General features: G+C 43.3%; 1 protein-coding gene across 1 annotated transcript in view; it reads left to right on the top strand.

Moving 5' to 3' along the window:
- The window catches only part of ANKFN1 (ankyrin repeat and fibronectin type III domain containing 1), a 98294-nt gene that overhangs the window by 36517 nt on the left and 37214 nt on the right, over positions 1 to 24563 (top strand). Inside the window, exons 5-7 of the mRNA XM_073311045.2 lie at positions 6404 to 6501; positions 17104 to 17194; positions 21317 to 21424. Of these exons, the coding sequence (XP_073167146.1) occupies positions 6404 to 6501; positions 17104 to 17194; positions 21317 to 21424 (297 nt within the window). The remainder of the gene's footprint in view (positions 1 to 6403; positions 6502 to 17103; positions 17195 to 21316; positions 21425 to 24563) is intronic.

Here is a 24563-nt window from a genome sequence, read left to right as displayed (position 1 = left end):
AAACAAAACAATGTAAAACTTGGAAGCCTACAAGTCCACTCAGTCCTACTTCTTGTTCAGCCAATCACTCAAACACATTTTGTTTACATTTACAGGAGATAAAGCTGCCCACTTCTTAATTACAATGTCACCTGAAAGTGAGAACAGGCATTCGCATGGCACTGTTGTACCTGACATCACAAGATATTTATGTGCCGGATGCGCTAAAGATTCATATGCCTCTTCATACTTCAGCCACCAAGCCAGAGGACATGCTTCCATGCTGATGACACTCATTAAAAAAATGTGTTAATTAAATTTATGACTGAACTCCTCGGTGGAGAATTGTATGTCTCCTGTTCTGTTTTACCCGCATTCTGCCATATATTTCATGTTATCGCAGTCTCGGATGATGACCCAGCACATGTTGGTTGTTTTAAGAACACTTTCACTGCAAATTTGACAAAATGCAAAAGAAGGTACCAATGTGAAATTTCTAAAGATGGCTACAGCACTCAACCCAAGGTTTAAGAATCTGAAATGCCTTCAAAAATTTGAGAGGGATGAGGTGTGGAGCATGCTTTCAGAAGTCTTAAAAGAGCAACACTTTGATGCGGAAACTACAGAACCTGAACCACCAAAAAGGAAAATCAACCTTCTGCTGGTGGCATCTGACTCATGATGAAAATGAACATGCGTCAGTCCACACTGCTTTGGATCATTATCGAGCAGAACCCATCTTCAACATGGACTCATGTCCCCTGGAATGGTGGTTGAAGCATGAAGGGACATATGAATCTTTAATGCATCTGGGCACATAAATATCTTGCGACACCGGCTACAACAGTACCATGCAAATGCCTGTTCTAACTTTCAGGTGACTCTGTAAACAAGAAGCAGACAGCATTATCTTCTGCAAATGTAAACAAACTTGTTCTCTGAGCGATTGGCTGAACATGAAATAGGACTAATTGTACTTGTAGGCGCTAAAGTTTTATATTTTTATTTTTGAATGCAGGTTTTTTGTACATAATTCTACATTTGTAAGTTCAACTTTCAAGATAAAGAGATTGCACTTCAGTACTTTGTATTAGATGAATTGAAAAAATGCTGGTTTTTTTACAGTGCAAATATTTGTAATCAAAAATACATCTAAAGTGAGCACTGTACACTTTGTATTCTGTGTTGTAACTGAAATCAATATATTTGAAAATGTAGAAGACATCCACAAATATTTAAATAAATGGTATTCTATTATTGTTTAACAGCGCGATTAATTGCGATTAATTTTTTTTAATCACTTGAGAGCCCTACTTTGTACGATTGGATAGTCGGGAGTTTTGTTAACCCCTCTGCAGAATTCCTGCATTTTGTGTGCTCAGATACAATCATTCTCCTTTGCCTTTCCTTTAAATTCTTCCACTGCCTAAGAGCACTGTCTGCTGGAGGTCACTGATCGTGATGTTTTGCACTCCTAACATGTCTTTGAGCAGCTCATTCAGACCCTTCTGGGTTGCTCCAAGTACTCCAGTAATCACTGGATCATCTTTGTTCTTGTTGTCCATAACCGTTCCACTACATGGCAGAGTTCTTCAGACTTTGCCATCTTCTCTTCTTCTTTCTTTTTTGTGTTTCTGTCTGCTGGTATGGCAATCTCAGTTAACATGGTCTTATTTGTCTTCTTTTCCGCAACAACTGTGTACGGCCTGTTTGCCTGCACTGTTCAGTCTGTGACAATTGCCAGATCCCATAAAATCTGAGCCTCTTCATTCTCTAGAGCGCTTTCGGTTCAGTGGTTATAATACCGCATGGTGCGTTTAAATCCGTACTTGCCACAGAGGCTCCAGTACAGACTTGGCGACCTCATTGTGTCTGTTCACATATTGCCTCCTGCCCAGGCTCTTCTGAAAAGGAAGAGACACTGGAGCATGTGACGGGTGCCTGCTCAACAGATGCTCCACCATCGCTTCCTTTTCAGAACACATTCTGCAGTTCGGGGAGCAGTTCTGATGGTCAATTTTGTTTTGAATGCAATTAGTCCTTAAGGTCTACTCTTGTGCACTCATAATGAGGCTTTCTGTCTCTTTTTTGAGGTATCCTTCTACAAGCCATTAGCCGTTGTTAATATTATGTAACTGTATTAGCATCCAGTGGTCTCAAGCAGAAATGGGGCCCCATTATGCTAGCTCCTGTCCGAATACATACAAAGACACAGGAGCTGATTCTCATTTACACTCAGGCCTTTTTACACCTCCCTGGCATCTTATAAGGGGCCTTAAAATGGGCATAAATTACAGAATGGTGTCAAGGAGCCTTAGTGTCAATGAAAATCAGGGCCACACTCCTTGAAGGACTTTCATTATATTAAGGACCAGGTTCTGAAGCTAGTCGAGATCTTCACCCCTGCTCCAAATCCTTCATGTTGGGTAAACCAGGCAGAGCAGTGTAAAGGGACCCTAAACGCCCTGGTTCCCACTGAAGGAGGGTTCTCCTGGCACATGCACTGGTGAAGATAGACATAATGCTGCCTTCCAAGGACTCCCCTGTAAGCCCTGAAGCATGTGGATGTGCTGGGGCAGGAGGAGCGTGCTAGGACAGGGCTGCAGCATGCAGCAAGCCAGAGATTTCTGGTAGCACTACAGCCCTCGGGGCTTCCTGTGGGGGCTGCCATAGTTTAGATGGCCTTCCTGGGCTGTGTAAATTTATGCACAATCCCCAAAACAGCCTAGGATTGGGAAGGTCCAAAGGTGGCTTAAAGCTCCCGTAGTCTCCGCTCTCTCAGAGTTTCGAGCATTTGTCTTACATACACAGGACACACACCATTTCTCATGCTGAGAAGTACCTTACTCTGGCTCTAGTCCCATTGGGCTGAGTGGAGCAAAATGCTGTTCCACAGAATCTGGCCCTAAATGTCACCATCTTGTTTTACCTGGATCTGTGAGAAGAAAAAAGGCAGCTGAAATGACGGAAAGCCTGTTTGTTAGATGCTCAGCAGCTTAGGACTGGCTTCTCCAATGTACCCTACTGCAGTAAGGGAACATGTCCATGCTAGCAGCATGCATTCCAGACTTCAGTTCTAAGTGATTTAATACAGCTGAGTTATAAAACCCTGAAAATCATGGTTTACAATGGAAACTCTGACAGGCCATCAAATATAATGGCACTTACAGGCACTGCTATAATTAAACCCTCCACACACCAAAAACCCTACAACATCTTACAGTAACAATCTCTACATGTTCAGAGAGGCGGATGGAGATTCCCATTAAAGCCAGTGGTAAATAGGTAGTTAAAACTCCACGGAACTCTAGGGAAATGTGTCCTGAAAAAAGCCAGAGGCAAATGGACAAAATCAAGAACAACAGTGTTTACTTAGCAGTGAATGTTAAAGTGTTTGAGAACATAGCATATAATATCTAAGATCACACAGCACTGTCAGGGAGAAAGGGAGTGCTGAGCATGCGGGATGGAATGAGAAGAGAAGGGAAAGGTGGTGGCATGAGCCTCTTGTTCTGGCAACCCTGCAGACATATGGAAATTAATTGCTAAGCAGAAAATATTGTGAAATATTATTTTCTTTTTTTCCAAATAAGGCAGACTCAGCTTTACCAGTGATCTGTATGAGAATCATATGCTCTAAATAGACTTTTATCTAGTGCTTGATCTTAAAAACTAAAGCTGATAACAATTAAACCTCTGAAAATAGTAACCTCTCTGGGGAATTTTGGGGGTATAAAATGCAAAAATCTTTGCAGCAACTTCTTCTCTCAGTTACATTGGTGTAAATGCAAAAAACTAATGGAGTTTTTCCACACTTACATCAGCATACCTGAGAGAAGAAGCTGGTCTCTAACCTTTAATGACATTGTGGGGGTTTGTTGAAATAGATGTCCAGGATGACAGCTTGTCCACAAGTTTGAGTCTGATGCGTTTTTGAAGTGGACAACTATTAAATCCCAGATGTGTGAGTCTTCAATAGTAACTGGCCTTTGACTATACCCCTGGTACCTGCCATTGCTAGAGTATAATTTTTTAAAAAAAAGAGAGGCTATTTTCCTGTCAGCAGTCACACTTCCCCACTTGCTTGTGCTCATTTTAAAAACTATTTAACTTGTCTGCATCGCTCTATTTTATATTATTTTTATGTTCTCATTCATTTTTGCAAGGAATGGAGGGGGGAGATTGATGGCAGTGGGACTGGTCCTGTAAATCTTTCACTCATGAGAACTTCTTATAAGTTAATGGGAAGACTTAAGTGAGTAAAGATACCCCAGCATCTGCTTAAGCCCACAGGATAAGCCCCTTCAGTTGCAAAGTATATGTCAATACAGCATCATTTGATTCACTTTCATAGTGGGCTACTGCTTAGTAATTCCTCATGGTTCTGTGTGACTTCTGTGATTATGTAACACAATCTGAAATGGAGTAGAGATCTGGTCCTATGTCCTCTGAAGTCAATAGAAAGACTCCTATTGACTTCAGTGAGCTTTGGATCAGGCCCAGAGAGGATAATTCTGTTGCGGGTTGGGCAAAATATCATTGAAGCTGGTGGTTGCAACTCCAACCCATCATTTAAGATAGCTGATGCTCCTTTATAAAAGTCCACTCCTAAAACAAATATGTTTGCGAGTCGACCCAGGAATGAGTACTACATGTACAGAGGGTTTCACTGGATATTGTTCTGGGTGGGCTGGTGGAAGAGAGAGAGAAGAAAACTACACACACAGCACGGACAAGCACAGAGTGGTGCTGGCTAAAAGAGTTTGGGGGCTATATGCCAAGAAACTATCTCCTCTTTGATTCCTCCTGTGTTCAAGGAAACAGGACTTTGTACATTCTTTGTAAATAAACAAGATTGCATCAGAGGTATCTGGCCCCATCCCATTTCTCCTCCTAACTGGAACAACCTGCAAGAACCCAAAGTTTTATTAGCCACTCAGGCCAACTTTTAGGCCAAAAAAGGGGTAATGGCTCCTGCAGTAATAGCTACGTGATGTGTTATAATATGTAGGCCATATTTACTCTATCCTGGGATGCAATGACTGAAAAATACTTGGAGCTGAACATGAGCTCCCAGTGGGATGCTATAGCCAAAAGGGAGAATGTGATCCTTGGATGCATAAATAGGAGAGTAGAGTATTTGGTACCATTCTCACTGTTGCTGGAATACGATCCATTTCTGGGATTGGCAGTTCAAGAAGGATGTTGATAAATTGGAGAGGATCCAGAGAAGAGCCATAAGAATGATTGAAGGGTTGGAAAACGTGGTTTATTGTGATAGACCAGTGGTTCTCAAGCTGAGGTGATCCGCTGACCCCTCGGGTCCATGGACTATGTCTAAGAGGTCCGCAAAAGATTTAGACTGAAAACTGACTGGCCAGAATTCATATATTTACAGACAATAGATTTCCAAAGGGGTCTGCAGCTCCATTCAAAATTTCCAAAGGGGTCCGCACATCCATTTGAAATTTTTTAGGGGTCCGCAAATAAAAAAAGATTGACAACCACTGAGAGAGACTCAAGGAGCTCAACCTGTTTATCTTACCAAAGAAACTGTTAAGGGATGACCTGATCATAATTTATACATACCTATCTGGGGAACAAATATTTCATAATGGACTCTTCAATCCAGCAGGCAAAGGTATAACACGATCAGCTAGTTGGAAACTGAAGCTAGAAAAATTGAAACTGTAAATAACATGTACATTTTTAACAGTGAGGGTAATTGACGATTGGAACAATTTACCAAGGATCAGGGTGGATTCTCCATCATTGCCTATTTTTTTAAATCAAGGTGTTTTTTCTAAAAGATCTACACTAGGAATTATTTTGGGCAAGTTCTGTAGCCTGTGCTAAACAGGAGGTCAGACTAGATGATCACAATGATCCCTTCTGGCTTCGGAATCTATGATCAGAACTTGGCACTCGTGTGAAACTTCACTGATTCCCTGGGGCTCTGCATAGGCACAAGGGTCCACCCACGCAAATCCATTTGCAAGATCAGGGGCTTTCTATTGATTTTTATTTATAGGCTTGCTTCATTGTGTTTGCAGACCAAAGTCCTCCACACAAGATGTTTTTCCTGCTGCTGCTTTTTCTTTAAAAGGAAGTTGCTTAAATGAGAGCAAATGCGAACTGAATATAACTTGCATGCCAAAACATTTTAAATGTACTTTTATGAAAAGCTTTTGAGCTATTTTTTGTTATTGAGAGACACACAAACCACAGTCAATTGCTGTTCACAGTGTTGTGAAACATCATCATTTTGTCTCGCTATAGTCCCATGGGAGAGCTAATAGGGAAATGGGAGGTGGCGGGGGGAAGAAAAAGAAGGCTAGTTAATTTCCGAGTTGCTAAACTGCCTCAATTTCTTTACCTGACACTGAAATCTGATTACATTTCCCCCTTGTTATTTATTTTCTAGTGGAATGGAGCTGTTCTGAAGACTTTTCTCCTTTGGCTGGGGAAATAATCATGGACAATCTTCAGTCTTTGAGATGCACCATCACAGGCCTCAGAATGGTAAATGCCAAATCATTAATTTAGATCTTAAACTCCCCAAATGGTACATGGGCTGTGACATTTGCATCCAGGCCTCTTGGCAAGAACAGCCAAGTGCCATTCCTCTGACAACAACTGCCAGTTATTAAGCATAATATGTCTGGTATCCATAATCTGAAAGTCACAAAGGAATAGAGAGACAGCAGGAACTGTTTTGTAAATTGTCATGTTATGGGGAGATCAGAAAAGATTGGAATGAAAGCCGCTGCTCTCTGGATCACAGGATAATCTTAGTGCAGATCAAAGGCTCCTGAGAGATCCAATCCTGACTCCATGTCTGATGGTTAAAATAACAATTCTATCTCCTCTACCTCATTCAGGAACAAAGTCACTGATTGCAGTCTTTTCAGAAGATGTGTATTTTCATACAGATAAGAACTGGGTCAATGACGGAGAAAATCTCTCATGAATATTCACTTGGATTTTTAAGCAGGCTAACTTGAACCATATGTTTGTAACGCTTTTCTGCAGGCTTTTTGTGAACATTTGTGCAAGCAAATTTTGGTTTTGCAAATACTTGCCGAGAACAAACCTTGTTCAAAATTCACACAAATATTTGCGCTGGAACCATTCACTTGGGGCTTGATCCAGCACACACTGAAGTCAATGAGAGTCTTCACTCGGGATTGAATCAGGCCCTTAAGACAAAATAACAGCAGAGAGAAAAACAAGTTTATGCCAAAAACCCCTCGCCAGTACCCTGAAGCACAGGTGTTCGAGATCTGACTGTCTGCTTGGGTTAAAATTCTCAAATGTGTATGCCTGGAAGCATGTCTACACTGCAGGTGGAGGGATGATTGCAGCCCATGTAGGCATACGCAAGCTAACTCTAAGCTAGCAGTGAGGCTGCAGCACCACAGGCTTCAACCCAGGCTGTACAAGCCCACCCTGGTCACTTACTTAGGCAGCTAGCTGCTGGAGCGTCACTCCTATAGCCACTCATGCTAGCTAGGTCAAAGCTAGCTCAGGGGTGCCCACCCCGCAGCAGTCACAGGTCCGATTGTAGGGTAGATAGGCAAAGAGTAAAGTGATGGGCACAATATAAAAACCTCCCAGCCAGAATAGAACAGGCATTTTTTCAGTCTGAAGAGCTTTGATTTGAAACTTTTCCAGGCTGCCGGGCCATAGCTGTATTTCCTGCATTTGGGCTATGTTCTCAGCAAAGTACCTCAAAGTACCTTTATGTTCCTCAACGTACCTCAAAGTACCTATGTTCTCAAAGTACCTTTACTAGACATAAAAGCACCTCAGCTTGCATAGTCACTTTCAGGGGCACATGGTAACAGCAGAGCCAATTGTACGCTGTCTGCACTCACACTCTCTGCCAAGGATGCCGTATCTTTAAATGAAGGGCAGGATTTTCGAAAAGCACTCCTCACTGGGCTAACGCTAGTCTCATTCAAATCAATGGTAAAGCTTGATGGGAGCCGTGTTAGGTGTCCAGACGCTTCTGTCTGCATTGGCGCGCAGGCTGTGATGCAGGACTGTGGAGCTGTCCATTAATGTCAAGAGTCTCCCTAAGTGATAATTGATAGTTTGTAATGTCTCTTTTGGACCCACTGTGGTCCATTAACTCAGGGATCCACCCGTACTGGGATTTTGTGGAGATCTTTGAACTATGTCTTCCAGTCTCTCATGATATTCTGGTCAAAGCACCTTGGGTAGTATGTTTGGAGGAAGGTGACTCTGGGTGTGGGAACATTGTCTAGTGGTTAGAACACAGGTCTGGGCAAGCAATTGCTGATTCTGTTCCCAGCTATGTGACTGAATTTTTATGTGACTTGGGCCCAGGATCCACAAAGGAATTTAAGCTCCTAACTTCCATTGATTTTGTGGATATGGGCCTTAACCTCTGTTTCACCATGGGGGAAACAGATGTAATATCTGCTACTTCATGGGGTGTTTTGAGGATTGAAAAGTGCTTGGAAATCATCTTGATGTCCTAAATTTAAAGGTGTCTCATAAGTGTAATGTATCACTTATTTGCACTACACAGTCTCAGTCAAGAGACGATCTGTTCCAGCTGAGATTGTAGTTGTCAAAATGCAGTAAATTGCAATCTGCCACACACTCAATCACTATACATTCCTTCTCCTGCCTTCCTTACCTGATGCTTTGTAGCTGAGCTATTTAAGTACTCAGCTGTACTACCTAGCTACAATGGAATGAAGTAAGGAGTGAACACCAGCCCTAGTTCTGAGTATCCTAGCTCTGGTGGTGTGACGAGGTGTAAAGGCACTCGAGCGTGTAGGGAGTTACCAGGTTCCCGCCTATCGCATGGCTGATCCAGGCAGAGTTATAAAAGGAAAGAGGAAGCTGATGCAAAGGAGACTGCCACAACAGATGTGGCCTCTCTCCCAGTTGTGTGAGGCTGGAAATGCCTGAGGCATTTATAATTCAGTAGCTTGAGTTTATTTGCTCTAGTTTTGAATTTTGGAAACAAAACAAGTCCTGAGGAAATTGCTGTGAGTTGCAGGGGAAGGCTGGCCCAGTGACTAGGGCACTCATGTAGGAGTGGGGAGGCCTGGCTTCAGATCCCTACACTGCCACAGACTCCCTGCATGATCTTGGGCTAGTCACTTACCCTCTCTGCCCCCACTAGGACTTCCCTACCTCACAGAGGTGTTGTGAGAAGCTTGCAAGGCACTCGGATACTGCAGTAAATTGACCATGTAAGTACCTGAGATAGAACAAAGAAGCCTGTAGTTTCCTTCTGTGGCTGGTGAATCTGCCCACAAGCTTACAAGCAAGTTAAGGTCCTGATCCTGCCAACACATAGTGCTGGAAGTAGCTTACTACTGTGGTGTTAGTGGGACTAAACACTATTCGCAGGACTGGGTCCTAAGGACCAGAATCTGCCACCCTGATGCACCAGTAGTCCCACTGAAGTCAGTGAGCCTGATTCTCATTTATACTGAGGCCTGTTACCATTGCCAGAGCGGCATACGGACAACTTCATGCAAATGAGAATCAGTCCCCTAGGGATTCCTTGTGAAATAAGGCACTCTCCAATGTGACAGGTTTCAGAGTAACAGCTGTGTTAGTCTGTATTCGCAAAAAGAAAAGGAGGACTTGTGGCACCTTAGAGACTAACACATTTATTTGAGCATAAGCTTTCGTGAGCTACAGCTCACTTCATCGGATGCATACTCCAATGTGAGTAAGGATATAAGGACCTTATCCTTAGTTATATTCGTAGGGCTTGTCTACACATCACCAGAGTCTGGACTACAGGGGTGTGAATTGTAGAGCAATCTAACGAGTCATGCTCTAACTGTTCCAGGTTGACTCCGCCAGTGTAAACTAAAAGGTATCTAGTATACAATCATGTAATCCTGTTTGAAAGGGGACTACAGTAGAATCTCAAAGTTATGAACACCTCGGGAACGGAGGTTGTCTGTAACTCTGAAATGTTTGTAACTTTGAACAAAACGACAGGTTTCAGAGTAACAGCCGTGTTAGTCTGTATTCGCAAAAAGAAAAGGAGGACTTGTGGCACCTTAGAGACTAACCAATTTATTAGAGCATAAGCTTTCGTGAGCTACAGCTCACTTCTTCAGATGCATATCGTGGAAACTGCAGCAGGCTTTATATATACACAGAGAATATGAAACAATACCTATTCCCACCCCACTGTCCTGCTGGTAATAGCTTATCTAAAGTGATTTCCAGCACAAATCCAGGTTTTCTCACCCTCCACCCCCCCACACAAATTCACTCTCCTGCTGGTGATAGCCCATCCAAAGTGATAACTCTTTACACAATGTGCATGACAATTAAGCTGGGCTATTTCTTGCATAAATCCAGGTTCTCACATCCCCCCCACCCCCATACACACACAAACTCACTCTCCTGCTGGTAATAGCTCATCCAAACTGACCACTCTTCAAGTTAAAATCCAAGTTAAACCAGAACATCTGGGGGGGGGGTAGGAAAAAACAAGAGGAAACAGGCTACCTTGCATAATGACTTAGCCACTCCAAGTCTCTATTTAAGCCTAAATTAATAGTATCCAATTTGCAAATTGGATACTATTAATTTAGGCTTAAATAGAGACTTGGAGTGGCTAAGTCATTATGCAAGGTAGCCTGTTTCCTCTTGTTTTTTCCTACCCCCCCCCCCCAGATGTTCTGGTTTAACTTGGATTTTAACTTGAAGAGTGGTCAGTTTGGATGAGCTATTACCAGCAGGAGAGTGAGTTTGTGTGTGTATGGGGGTGGGGGGGATGTGAGAACCTGGATTTATGCAAGAAATAGCCCAGCTTAATTGTCATGCACATTGTGTAAAGAAAAGGAGTACTTGTGGCACCTTAGAGACTAACCAATTTATTTGAGCATGAGCTTTCGTGAGCTACAGCTCACTTCATCAGATGTTTACCGTGGAAACTGCAGCAGACTTTATATACACACAGAAATCATGAAACAATACCTCCTCCCACCCCACTGTCCTGCTGGTAATAGCTTATCTAAAGTGATCAACAGGTGGGCCATTTCCAGCACAAATCCAGGTTTTCTCACCCTCCACCCCCCCACACAAATTCACTCTCCTGCTGGTGCTAGCCCATCCAAAGTGACAACTCTTTACATAATCAAGTCGGGCTATTTCCTGCATAGATCAAGGTTTTCTCACATCCCCCCCACCCCCATACACACACAAACTCACTCTCCTGCTGGTAATAGCTGATCTAAACTGACCATTCTCCAGGTTTAAATCCAAGTTAAACCAGAACATCTGGGGGGGGGGGGGGTAGGAAAAAACAAGAGGAAACAGGCTACCTTGCATAATGACTTAGCCACTCCCAGTCTCTATTTAAGCCTAAATTAATAGTATCCAATTTGCAAATGAATTCCAATTCAGCAGTTTCTCGCTGGAGTCTGGATTTGAAGTTTTTTTGTTTTAAGATAGCGACCTTCATGTCTGTGATTGCGTGACCAGAGAGATTGAAGTGTTCTCCGACTGGTTTATGAATGTTATAATTCTTGACATCTGATTTGTGTCCATTTATTCTTTTACGTAGAGACTGTCCAGTTTGACCAATGTACATGGCAGAGGGGCATTGCTGGCACATGATGGCATAGATCACATTGGTGGATGTGCAGGTGAACGAGCCTCTGATAGTGTGGCTGATGTTATTAGGCCCTGTGATGGTGTCCCCTGAATAGATATGTGGGCACAATTGGCAACGGGCTTTGTTGCAAGGATAAGTTCCTGGGTTAGTGGTTCTGTTGTGTGGTATGTGGTTGTTGGTGAGTATTTGCTTCAGGTTGCGGGGCTGTCTGTAGGCAAGGACTGGCCTGTCTCCCAAGACTTGTGAGAGTGTTGGGTCATCCTTTAGGATAGGTTGTAGATCCTTAATAATGCGTTGGAGGGGTTTTAGTTGGGGGCTGAAGGTGACGGCTAGTGGCGTTCTGTTATTTTCTTTGTTAGGCCTGTCCTGTAGTAGGTAACTTCTGGGAACTCTTCTGGCTCTATCAATCTGTTTCTTTACTTCTGCAGGTGGGTATTGTAGTTGTAAGAAAGCTTGACAGAGATCTTGTAGGTGTTTGTCTCTGTCTGAGGGGTTGGAGCAAATGCGGTTGTATCGCAGAGCTTGGCTGTAGACGATGGATCGTGTGGTGTGGTCAGGGTGAAAGCTGGAGGCATGCAGGTAGGAATAGCGGTCAGTAGGTTTACGGTATAGGGTGGTGTTTATGTGGCCATTGTTTATTAGCACTGTAATGTCCAGGAAGTGGATCTCTTGTGTGGACTGGACCAGGCTGAGGTTGGTGGTGGGATGGAAATTGTTGAAATCATGGTGGAATTCCTCAAGGGCTTCTTTTCCATGGGTCCAGATGATGAAGATGTCATCAATATAGCGCAAGTAGAGTAGGGGCTTTAGGGGACGAGAGCTGAGGAAGCGTTGTTCTAAATCAGCCATAAAAATGTTGGCATACTGTGGGGCCATGCGGGTACCCATAGCAGTGCCGCTGATCTGAAGGTATACATTGTCCCCAAATGTGAAATAGTTATGGGTAAGGACAAAGTCACAAAGTTCAGCCACCAGGTTAGCCGTGACATTATCGGGGATAGTGTTCTTGACGGCTTGTAGTCCATCTTTGTGTGGAATGTTGGTGTAGAGGGCTTCTACATCCATAGTAGCCAGGATGGTGTTATCAGGAAGATCACCGATGGATTGAAGTTTCCTCAGGAAGTCAGTGGTGTCTCGAAGGTAGCTGGGAGTGCTGGTAGCGTAGGGCCTGAGGAGGGAGTCTACATAGCCAGACAATCCTGCTGTCAGGGTGCCAATGCCTGAGATGATGGGGCGCCCAGGATTTCCAGGTTTATGGATCTTGGGTAGTAGATAGAATATCCCAGGTCGGGGTTCCAGGGGTGTGTCTGTGCGGATTTGATCTTGTGCTTTTTCAGGAAGTTTCTTGAGCAAATGCTGTAGTTGCTTTTGGTAACTCTCAGTGGGATCATAGGGTAATGGCTTGTAGAAACTCGTGTTGGAGACCTAGAATCCTATTTTCGACGTCTCCGTCTCAAGGAATATTTCCAAAATACCTCTGAACAACATACTAATCCACAGAGGTCTCCCTGCCAACACTACAGAAAGAGGGATTCTAGATGGACTCCTCCTGAAGGTCGAAACAGCAGACTGGACTTCTACATAGAGTGCTTCCGCCGACGTGCACGGGCTGAAATTGTGGAAAAGCAGCATCACTTGCCCCATAACCTCAGCCATGCGGAACGCAATGCCATCCACAGCCTCAGAAACAACTCTGACATCATAATCAAAAAGGCTGACAAAGGAGGTGCTGTTGTCATCATGAATAGGTCGGAATATGAACAAGAGGCTGCTCGGCAGCTCTCCAACACGAGTTTCTACAAGCCATTACCCTATGATCCCACTGAGAGTTACCAAAAGCAACTACAGCATTTGCTCAAGAAACTTCCTGAAAAAGCACAAGATCAAATCCGCACAGACACACCCCTGGAACCCCGACCTGGGATATTCTATCTACTACCCAAGATCCATAAACCTGGAAATCCTGGGCGCCCCATCATCTCAGGCATTGGCACCCTGACAGCAGGATTGTCTGGCTATGTAGACTCCCTCCTCAGGCCCTACGCTACCAGCACTCCCAGCTACCTTCGAGACACCACTGACTTCCTGAGGAAACTTCAATCCATCGGTGATCTTCCTGATAACACCATCCTGGCTACTATGGATGTAGAAGCCCTCTACACCAACATTCCACACAAAGATGGACTACAAGCCGTCAAGAACACTATCCCCGATAATGTCACGGCTAACCTGGTGGCTGAACTTTGTGACTTTGTCCTTACCCATAACTATTTCACATTTGGGGACAATGTATACCTTCAGATCAGCGGCACTGCTATGGGTACCCGCATGGCCCCACAGTATGCCAACATTTTTATGGCTGATTTAGAACAACGCTTCCTCAGCTCTCGTCCCCTAAAGCCCCTACTCTACTTGCGCTATATTGATGACATCTTCATCATCTGGACCCATGGAAAAGAAGCCCTTGAGGAATTCCACCATGATTTCAACAATTTCCATCCCACCACCAACCTCAGCCTGGTCCAGTCCACACAAGAGATCCACTTCCTGGACATTACAGTGCTAATAAACAATGGCCACATAAACACCACCCTATACCGTAAACCTACTGACCGCTATTCCTACCTGCATGCCTCCAGCTTTCACCCTGACCACACCACACGATCCATCGTCTACAGCCAAGCTCTGCGATACAACCGCATTTGCTCCAACCCCTCAGACAGAGACAAACACCTACAAGATCTCTGTCAAGCTTTCTTACAACTACAATACCCACCTGCAGAAGTAAAGAAACAGATTGATAGAGCCAGAAGAGTTCCCAGAAGTTACCTACTACAGGACAGGCCTAACAAAGAAAATAACAGAACGCCACTAGCCGTCACCTTCAGCCCCCAACTAAAACCCCTCCAACGCATTATTAAGGATCTACAACCTATCCTAAAGGATGACCCAACACTCTCACAAGTCTTGGGAGACAGGCCAGTCCTTGCCTACAGACAGCCCCGCAACCTGAAGCAAATACTCACCAACAACCACATACCACACAACAGAACCACTAACCCAGGAACTTATCCTTGCAACAAAGCCCGTTGCCAATTGTGCCCACATATCTATTCAGGGGACACCATCACAGGGCCTAATAACATCAGCCACACTATCAGAGGCTCGTTCACCTGCACATCCACCAATGTGATCTATGCCATCATGTGCCAGCAATGCCCCTCTGCCATGTACATTGGTCAAACTGGACAGTCTCTACGTAAAAGAATAAATGGACACAAATCAGATGTCAAGAATTATAACATTCATAAACCAGTCGGAGAACACTTCAATCTCTCTGGTCACGCAATCACAGACATGAAGGTCGCTATCTTAAAACAAAAAAACTTCAAATCCAGACTCCAGCGAGAAACTGCTGAATTGGAATTCATTTGCAAATTGGATACTATTAATTTAGGCTTAAATAGAGACTGGGAGTGGCTAAGTCATTATGCAAGGTAGCCTGTTTCCTCTTGTTTTTTCCTACCCCCCCCCCCCCAGATGTTCTGGTTTAACTTGGATTTAAACCTGGAGAATGGTCAGTTTAGATCAGCTATTACCAGCAGGAGAGTGAGTTTGTGTGTGTATGGGGGTGGGGGGGATGTGAGAAAACCTTGATCTATGCAGGAAATAGCCCGACTTGATTATGTAAAGAGTTGTCACTTTGGATGGGCTAGCACCAGCAGGAGAGTGAATTTGTGTGGGGGGGTGGAGGGTGAGAAAACCTGGATTTGTGCTGGAAATGGCCCACCTGTTGATCACTTTAGATAAGCTATTACCAGCAGGACAGTGGGGTGGGAGGAGGTATTGTTTCATGATTTCTGTGTGTATATAAAGTCTGCTGCAGTTTCCACGGTAAACATCTGATGAAGTGAGCTGTAGCTCACGAAAGCTCATGCTCAAATAAATTGGTTAGTCTCTAAGGTGCCACAAGTACTCCTTTTCTTTTTGCGAATACAGACTAACACGGCTGTTCCTCTGAAACCTGTCATTGTGTAAAGAGTTATCACTTTGGATGGGCTATCACCAGCAGGAGAGTGAATTTGTGTGGGGGGGTGGAGGGTGAGAAAACCTGGATTTGTGCTGGAAATCACTTTAGATAAGCTATTACCAGCAGGACAGTGGGGTGGGAATAGGTATTGTTTCATATTCTCTGTGTATATATAAAGCCTGCTGCAGTTTCCACGATATGCATCTGAAGAAGTGAGCTGTAGCTCACGAAAGCTTATGCTCTAATAAATTGGTTAGTCTCTAAGGTGCCACAAGTCCTCCTTTTCTTTTTGAACAAAACGTTATGGTTGTTCTTTTAAAAGTTTACAACTGAATGTTGACTTAATAAAGTTTTGAAACTTTACTATGCAGAAGAAAAATGCTGCTTTCCCTTTATTTTTTTTTTAGTTATTTACATTTAACACAATACTGTGTTTGCTTTTTGTTTGTTTGTTTTGTCTCTACTGCTGCCTGATTTCATACTTCTGGTTCCAAATGAGGTGTGTGGTTGACCAGTCAGTTCGTAACTCTGGTGTTCGTAATTCTGAGGTTCTACTTTACATCAGTGTGAGCTGGGTATCTTTCGGTTTTGTGCCAGCAAGGTCTACATGGAGCAGTTACAGCTCAACACGTTAGAGCACTGTACAGTTCATACCCCTATAGTCCAGATTTGTGCCATGTAGACAAGCAATGGTCAAAACAGATTGGATTAGTAAGGAATCAATCATCTTTGTACCTCTGGTTTGAACTGAACCAGAACCTATTTTCAACTTCAGAAAAGTTGTTTTAACGTTTAGTTTGTTTGCGTTTCACCTTTGCCAGCCTCAATGCTTCCTGGGTTCCTCCAGGACCAGAGGAGAAGGACCAAAATATCACAGAGGGAGGCTGTTTCTGCAGTTTTTCCAACCTAACTAGAATGGGAAGTGCTGTAAATCTAGCAAAAACATCTGTTCTCATCGCAACTCCAGCCCAGTTTTTTAGACCAAAGAGGATGGACAGTTAGATAAGCTTTGGGTAAACTTTTAGTATTTAAACAAAGCAGATTTCTATTGATCCCAGTCATAGGGATTACTCTACTGCTGGGAGACAAACAAACAAACAAAAAACCCCTAAAACTGTAATCATTACTTCATTATATATTTTCATAGGCCCTGATTCTATGACCTTTAGAGTGAGTAGTACGTACATACTAATCTCTCTGATTTCACCACTTTGCCACTGACTCACTGTATAGCCCCGGGCAAGTCATTTAACTTCTCTGCACCAATTATTGAGTTCAGTGGCCCTATTAGGTATGAGTTAGGAATGTAGAACTGGCTATAAGTAATTTTAAAAGTCGCTATGATAAGGGGTTCATTAGTTGATGTTTGTATGGGGCATTGAAGAAGCAAAGTGCAAAGTATTACTGTTAATATTTTAAGTGAAATGTTTAATAACATTTTGTTTCCATTTCAACGCATTTGCAGGGCCAAAGTTATTACGCTCGTGTCTCAGCATACAACATGAAAGGATGGGGACCTTCACAGACTACCACTCCTGCCTGTGCTTCTCCTTCTAGTAGGTTAAGATCACCATGATTGATTTATTAGAGCTACTTTATCAGAGTCTTTTTGTTTTTAAAGTGAATTTGACCCATTGTCACCCAGGAATGAAATAAATAAAATATAACTTCAAACAAAAAAAACCTGGAAAGAATTATCCTGTACTGTTTCCACTTCCACACTTTTTCCAGTCCTTTGTCAGCAGGTTGTCTCTTTAGGACCTGATCCTGCATACATATATGCACAAGAGTTAGGATTTTGATCCTTATGTCCTTTAATAGGCTTCTGTCATATTGAACTTTCTATAATGTAAGGAAAAGAGAAGATCATAGTCTGAATCTGAACTACCATCAGGAAAACATTGATAGCGCAGACAATTCTGCCCTGTGCATTGCACTGAAACAAACATTGTGGGTCCAATCCTTTAAGACTTTGAGAGGTGTTAATTCTCAATGAAGTCAATGGACTGCTCATATAAGTAGAGATACTTATGTGCATGCATGTTCACAGTAGTAGTTAAGTAGTAGTTAAAGTGTTCCACATGACTGAAACCCGCCTTCTTTTTAAAAATCATGGTGGGTTTGCTGAAACTCCACTGGGACCGTAATTTTTCTTTTGCAATTTTTTAATTTATCCTAATGGCATCCTATTGTTAGTCACTTTTCCTGGATTAGTATTCACTGCTGAATTGGCTAGGCACATTACAGCTTCCCTTGTATTGATTAGTGTGGTGAAGGTTTTCATTTTATTGCATTCGCACTTTCTTTTATTAGGCTAATGTAACCAGTTAATAAGCTTGAATGGTAATGTGAGAACATAAAGGAAGCTGGACTGACACTAACTAGCTGAGAGTTGTGGGAAGTGGAATTTGGGTAAATGAGGCTGTTACAGTACTACTGGCTTATTCTGGACCGAATTCTGCTCTCACTTACACCAATATAAATCCAGAGTTACTCTAACAAATTGACCCCCGGTGGATTGATCGCCGCAGAGTGGGTCCACCAATAAGTGCAGACAAACCCTCAGTGTCAGTCAACAGCATAACCCTGCAGAGCAGGGAACCCCTGACAAAACAAGTGGCATTTTATACTGGAGCCCTGTATTGGACTGAGGTATTATTCTGGGAATATTGTATTGTCCCATCCTTCTGACAGTGCCTCTTTCTTTGTATTCTTGTTCAACCTTTTAAAAATACTTTGCAAGAAGGGCCTGATCCAAAGCCCATTGAAGTCAAATGAAGTCTTGTCACAGACTTCAGTGGGCTTTCCATCAGGCACTATGAACCCAAACAAGAGCTGGTCAGAAAATGGGGTTTATTTTCCTGGAGAAAGTTAAGACTTTCTAAAAGAACCTGCTTTTTTTTTTTTTAATTGAAAACTTCTCCCCACAAGTACCCCCCCCACACACACACACACACCCAAAAAATTGGTTTTCAAGTGAAAATTTTTGGGATTGGCTTTTTCGGTATTCCAACAAACAAACATTTTCAAGGAGAGCAGGCACATTCCAGCAAACTTTTCCTTTTATCAAAAACCCAATTTTATGTCGAAAGCAGTTTTGATGGAAAGTTTTTGACCAGCCCTAACCAAAACCCTGTGGCCCTTCCTGCAGCCTGCCTATGCCACTCTGGCAGCAGTATGGTGCTTCAGTGGCCTGGGAGAGAATGTCCCCAGTTTAGGAGCAGCCTAGGGCCGATATAAGCAAATGAACAGTGGCCTTCCTTGTGGGCACTGTTGCTCTGGAGGATCACGGGTGGGAAAGGAAGTGCTCATAGAGCTCGGTGCTGCAGGGACACAAAGTTGCAGAGCAGCCATAGGCAGCCCCAGTTAAGTAAGAATTAAGGCCACTTTGTCCCCACAGCTTCTGAGAATCTAGGTGGAGTAAAGCCACCTTTCCCCTACCTCCTCCCAGTCAACGTCTTCTATGACAATGGTGCCACGGCTGCAGGTGGGGCACTCGTGGCAGGCTGCAGTGTTATTTTTAGAAGAGGCAGGCATGGCAACAGTAGAAAGAGACCAGTCATTGCCCATGATACATATGGAAATTTACGCACGGCCCCCGTGCAAAGAACTGTCAAAGAACAGTGTTTCAACAAGACCATTGGCATACGTTTTCTTCGGGGAACACGGTACTATTAAGCAGGCCCAGATCCCGTTGTATAGCTGGCCATTATGGTGTATTTTCATTGTTATGTGTCCTCAATGACACACGCTCAAGCTTGAGTGAGACTCTGTTAGCCTAAGTTTCAACTCTTTTTATGAGGTAACGTTAACGTCAGAATTTCAGCTTGCTAAATAGCAACATGCTATTTATTCATTGGTCCACTTACAGTCAGCAGGACTTATTCTAGTGAGAAGGTCTTTATCCAGGGGACTGCCTTTACCACTGGGTTTGAAAGCTAGCAAAGCAAGTACTCAGCAAGAGCAGTGTGCCCCTGGAATGACCCTGGTGTAACCGAGCAGAATTTGGCCCTAAGCTACGAACTAAAGTTAGATTCTTTAACACTCTATAAAATGGTCTATAATTACCGCCAGAAAAATATGCTAGTGCAGAGTTTCTCAACCTTTCTGATCCCAGAGACCAGCTTGCTGCCTGTGCCAGGGAGATCTCAGAGACTGGCACCGGCCCGTGGACCGGTCGCTGAGAATCAATGTGTTAGGGGAATTAAAGATCCAGGGTTCAAGCTTGACTCCCATTCCACCCCCAAGGCACCGAGGGATTGCAAAGTCAATTAATCTTCTTGGCTGGAGATTCTCCTGGCATGGGGGACTCATTGAGTGCTGGCTTCTAACCCCTCTCCCTCCCCCCACCCCCCACCCCAGCTCCAGTAAATGTATTCGAGGAAAACTTCGGCAATAAAAGAGGTATGGCCAGAATGCTGCTCTGCTCTGGCCATCCCCAGCTGGCAGATGTCCCTCTGAAGGCCAAACCAAGCTGAGCTGTTCTAAATGACACCAACTTCCAGCTGGCCCCAGGATCCGCGAGCAGCAAATGGTTTCTATGTGTCTCCCCACATACCTGCACCCAGTGGATACCGAATATAGCTAAGAATTGATCTCCCAGTGTTGACCTACAAAAGTTATTGCTTTTGACATCCACCAGAATATCTGACATAAAGGATACTTCTCTACAGCTGTTACTTCCATAGCCTATAGGAGTAGCCACTGTCCACTACATCCACCCGTATGTGGGGCTTGTTATCATTGTAGCAAGTCAAGGCTAAAACACATTTAGGGCTCTGGCATGTTGAGTCTCTGGGAAGGAATATGTCACTCTCAACTTAAATTAGTACTGTATGTTCAGCAAGTGAGCAGTTAGCTGGTGGCACATGTCTTCTGTGCCCGCTGAGAAGAGAAGAAGGAATCTGTTGATGCACTGACATGCCAAGGGCACGCTTTTATTTGTGAAACCGGGGTGTGTGGGTCTTTTTTTATTTTATTTCATTTTATTTTTGTAAATAAAAGAAGTGTGAATATAACATTTTAAATTATCTGAAATCATGGCTCGCCTGGATTTCATGAACTCAGTTGATTTTCTCATGCCCATGACAAAGAATTTGTGATGGAAGGTCTTAGTAAGGCTGAGATTTTAGCTAGCAAACCAGGAACAGGTTTTCAAAAGTGCTGAGCCCAGCAAGCAAGGATGTTCCAATGGTTTGGGCACCATCAGGAGACCTGGGTTCGATTCTCTGCTCCACAACAGATTTCCCATGTGACCTTGGGCACGTCACTTAGTCTCTCTCTGTGTCTCAGCACCCCATCTGTAAAATGGGATAAAGGATAATTATATTAACGATTGTGAGACATTCAGAGGCTATGGTAAACCCCATTTTCTGACCAGCTATGGCAGTGGGGGGCATATAGGTACCTCAGCTAGATGTTTCTGGCAGTAATTGTCACAACAGAAGCTGCTGGGAGCTGATTTCTTTAGAATCTCTTGCCCTATATTGCTATTATTATATTATCTATTTTGCAGGGGGAGAGGAAACTTATAGTGTAGCAGTGCCATTCCATCCCATGTGCATATATGCAAATCCCCCCCCCCCACAACAGCCAGGAAACATGAGGAGCAAGAAAACATTTTAGAGCCCTCTTCTCCTCCTTTACATTTCCATCTGTTTATTTCTTTTGTTCAACAGACTGGAAAGACTGCGATGGCAGAGAACCTAGGCACTGGGGACATACCGAAGCCCTGGAACGTCTCCTTCAGCAGGTTCGAGCGGCTCATCAGCATTACAGTTGCCGAGGTAAGGATAAAAAAATCTGTGGTAGGGCACCAGTCAAAGCCTCTGTGGCGCCTGTAATTTTAGCAGTTTCCTAACTGGGTCATACCTTCTCATTCATCAGGAAAAGAAAGATATTAATATTGGCCCATCTGGAATCACTTGAGCGTACTATCTTGCTCTTAACCCTTGCAATAAGTCAGATGCAAACATGTGAAAGCAAGCGTGCATCCCTGCTCTCATTTAATTGTTCTTCCCTGAAAATTGTTTTCATGCAGGGATCCATGAAAAAGCTTCAAGGATCTCTCTTTCTATTCTCCGCCCCCCACCCCAATAATTTTTTTTAACTATTTTGGATCAACAGAGAGGACTTGGCCGCCTCCAGATGGGAGACACTATGTACTCTAGCAGAGGTGGTGCCAATGGAATGAAAAATTGTTGTACTAACCAGTGTGAGGGCAAGACTGCTACGTTTTTTTTTTTAACGTAACAACCCAAATCGGGGAGAGGGTTCGAATCTCAGCCAGTTCTGCGCTCTTCATTCATAGGAACCAGACTGTGCCTTTGATAGCTCAAGAGTCAAAGCAGCAGCCTGGGATACTTTTTAAAGCTGTTTAAAAGTCTCTCTTCTATATCGACTGTTGAAATGTTCCTATTTATTTTTTAAATCCGATTTCTAACTGGAATAAAGCTTGGAATTTGGTTTTAACTGAAGAAATCAAACTGCTGAGAAGTTGTCATTTTCCCCTGCTGTTTTACTTATCATATTCCAAGCTGCATCAAACGATTCACATTCACAGAAGTGCTTAAGACTGAACATGAAAGATGCAGCCTTAGTTCTCTGAGTGCAAATATGCCATAATCATGATGATCAAGGGTCTGCCACAGTCCTATTGTAACTATGGCAACTTAATTCAGCAAGGCTATTTGGAAATTGAAAAGAAATATTGCAAGAAAATAGAATGTTTCTCCAATGAAGAGTCACAAAAACACCATCGTTTGTAGAGGATTTTGGAAGTGAGCTGCAGACTGCATATTCTGACTCTTAAATAGCTGGCTTCATATAGGACTATGAGAGGGGCTGTTTTGCATGAGACTGTCTCCCCTCTCTGAGCAATAGCAGATGTCCAGGGTCTTTCAGGTCAACTTCTCAGTGGAGGAGAAATAAATGATACAGAGTCTGGGTATATTCTAAGTGTAGCTTATTTTATTTGCACACACACCAGTCCTGGAGCAGAAGTGGTCACAAACTGCATGCAGGGCAAGCCATTCTTTCAGGAATCTCAGCCCTAAGCCAATGCCAAGTTCCCAGGGAACACCTCTGCCTCAAGAATTGACTCCAATTGGAGATCAAGGCAGAAAGCAAATTCGGCTGCTGCTTTCGCAACTCCCATTTCTGTTCCTTGCCTAGAAAAACTAATAATAATACAGTGAGTTTTCCCAAGGCTGAGCATTTTCTTGCATGCTAAGAAAAAGAATTTGGAAGACTCTCTGGAACAGTACCATCTGGCAGCACCCGCCATGGCACACATTCTTACTTTGGATCATATAAAAATTCTCAATCGCTTGTGTTGTAGCAAAGCATCACATATTGGATGAATGAGAATTGTAACATGATAAAAGAGCCTTTGGAGACTTGCCTAAGCTGTGTAACTGGTGTCAGCCCCTTCCATTTCAATATTTTTATGAAATTAGAGGCGCCTGGAAACTGTTTCCATTGAAGTACAGTGGGGGGAGGGAACTACAAGGTCACTTTTGCTCTGCAATTTGCAGCTGGGAGTTGTCAAGCTGAACGGAAAGCCAGGTTTGTAGCAGGAGAAGGGTTGCCTAGTGGGTGGATCACGGACTGGAAGGAAGGACCTCATGACTCCTGTCCACTGAGAACTGGCTTTCGTAATAGTTTTCATCAATCTAACACTTTGCAAAGACTGAGCCAGCCCCTCAGCTGGAGTAAATCAGCACAGCTCCACTGATCTCAATGGAGCCACACTGATTTACACCAACTGAGGAGCCGGCCCATTATTTAGTTAGGCCTCACAACACGTCCAACAGAGTGTAAGTAAATGTTGTTACGTCATTATACAGAGGAAGTGACTGAGGCTCAGAGAGGTGAAGTGGCTATGAGTTAGTGTCACAACCCTGATCTCCTGACACTCAGTCTTATGTCAAATCCACTAGGCCACACAGCGCTCTTCAGGTTAAACCTTAAAATCTGAGGGTCAGAGTTTCAGCCAGTGTAAATCAGCATAGGTATATTGACTTCAATAAAGCTTTGTTGATTTATGTCCGCTGAGGATGCGGCTCTCTGAGTCTGTTTCTGCAGCATAGCTGAAAAATAGGACAGAATTTGCTCTCAGACCATCTTTACCTGTGTAACTCCATTGATTTAAGTGAGAGCAGAATCAGGCCCAGTGTTTAGTAGAAATTAAGACTAGATAGTAGTAGAAGTAGGATTTTAACACAGGCCTTCCTGGCCTCCAGCCTTGTGCTCAATTCACTAGACCATGCTGCCTTGGTGAATGACCATCAGTAACAGATCCATGACTGTGTAGATCCCACTGACCAAAATCTCCCTATATAAGGGGAACTCTAAGGGCAGCAGCTGCGTTAGTGCTCCAGCATGATAAAGGAGGAGTAAATTCCCCAGTCTCCACAAAGAGCTCTGCACAAAGCCTGGTTGTCAGGCTTTGCACGAAAGCCTGGAATTTGGCCTGGTGTGTAGAAAAGCTCACAAAAGCACCAGGAAGAATACATTGGAATGTACAGTGAGTTTAAGAGCTTTTGGAATTAGATCAGCTGTTGCTTTTGAACCTGCTCTGTGATATGATGAAATCTCCTAGGGAATTGCTTAGGAAGCTTTGCTTTCATATGTTTAATCTTCTGGAAAATCCTGATGATTACAAACAACAAAGTCATCCATTTGTCTTCATAATACCATGCTACAGAATAGCGTAACCAAGTTACTACAATTACATATGTCCTGGCAATACTTCAGTTGTACTTTTAAGTGCTTTTTTTAATGTAGGATCATTGATTCCAAACAAATTCTGTGCAGGAAGAAGTAATTGTGTGGTGCTTTGTTACAAGAGAAACCCTTGTCTTCACTGAAATGCTTTCCAAATATTTTCTTTCTGGGACATAGTTGTAAATATATTTTACTGGA

The sequence above is a fragment of the Lepidochelys kempii genome, chromosome 14 (genome assembly GCF_965140285.1).
Source record: "Lepidochelys kempii isolate rLepKem1 chromosome 14, rLepKem1.hap1, whole genome shotgun sequence".
NCBI classification, from domain to species: Eukaryota; Metazoa; Chordata; order Testudines; family Cheloniidae; genus Lepidochelys; species Lepidochelys kempii.
Note: the sequence above shows the minus strand (reverse complement) of the source record. Positions and strands in the feature narration are given on the sequence as shown.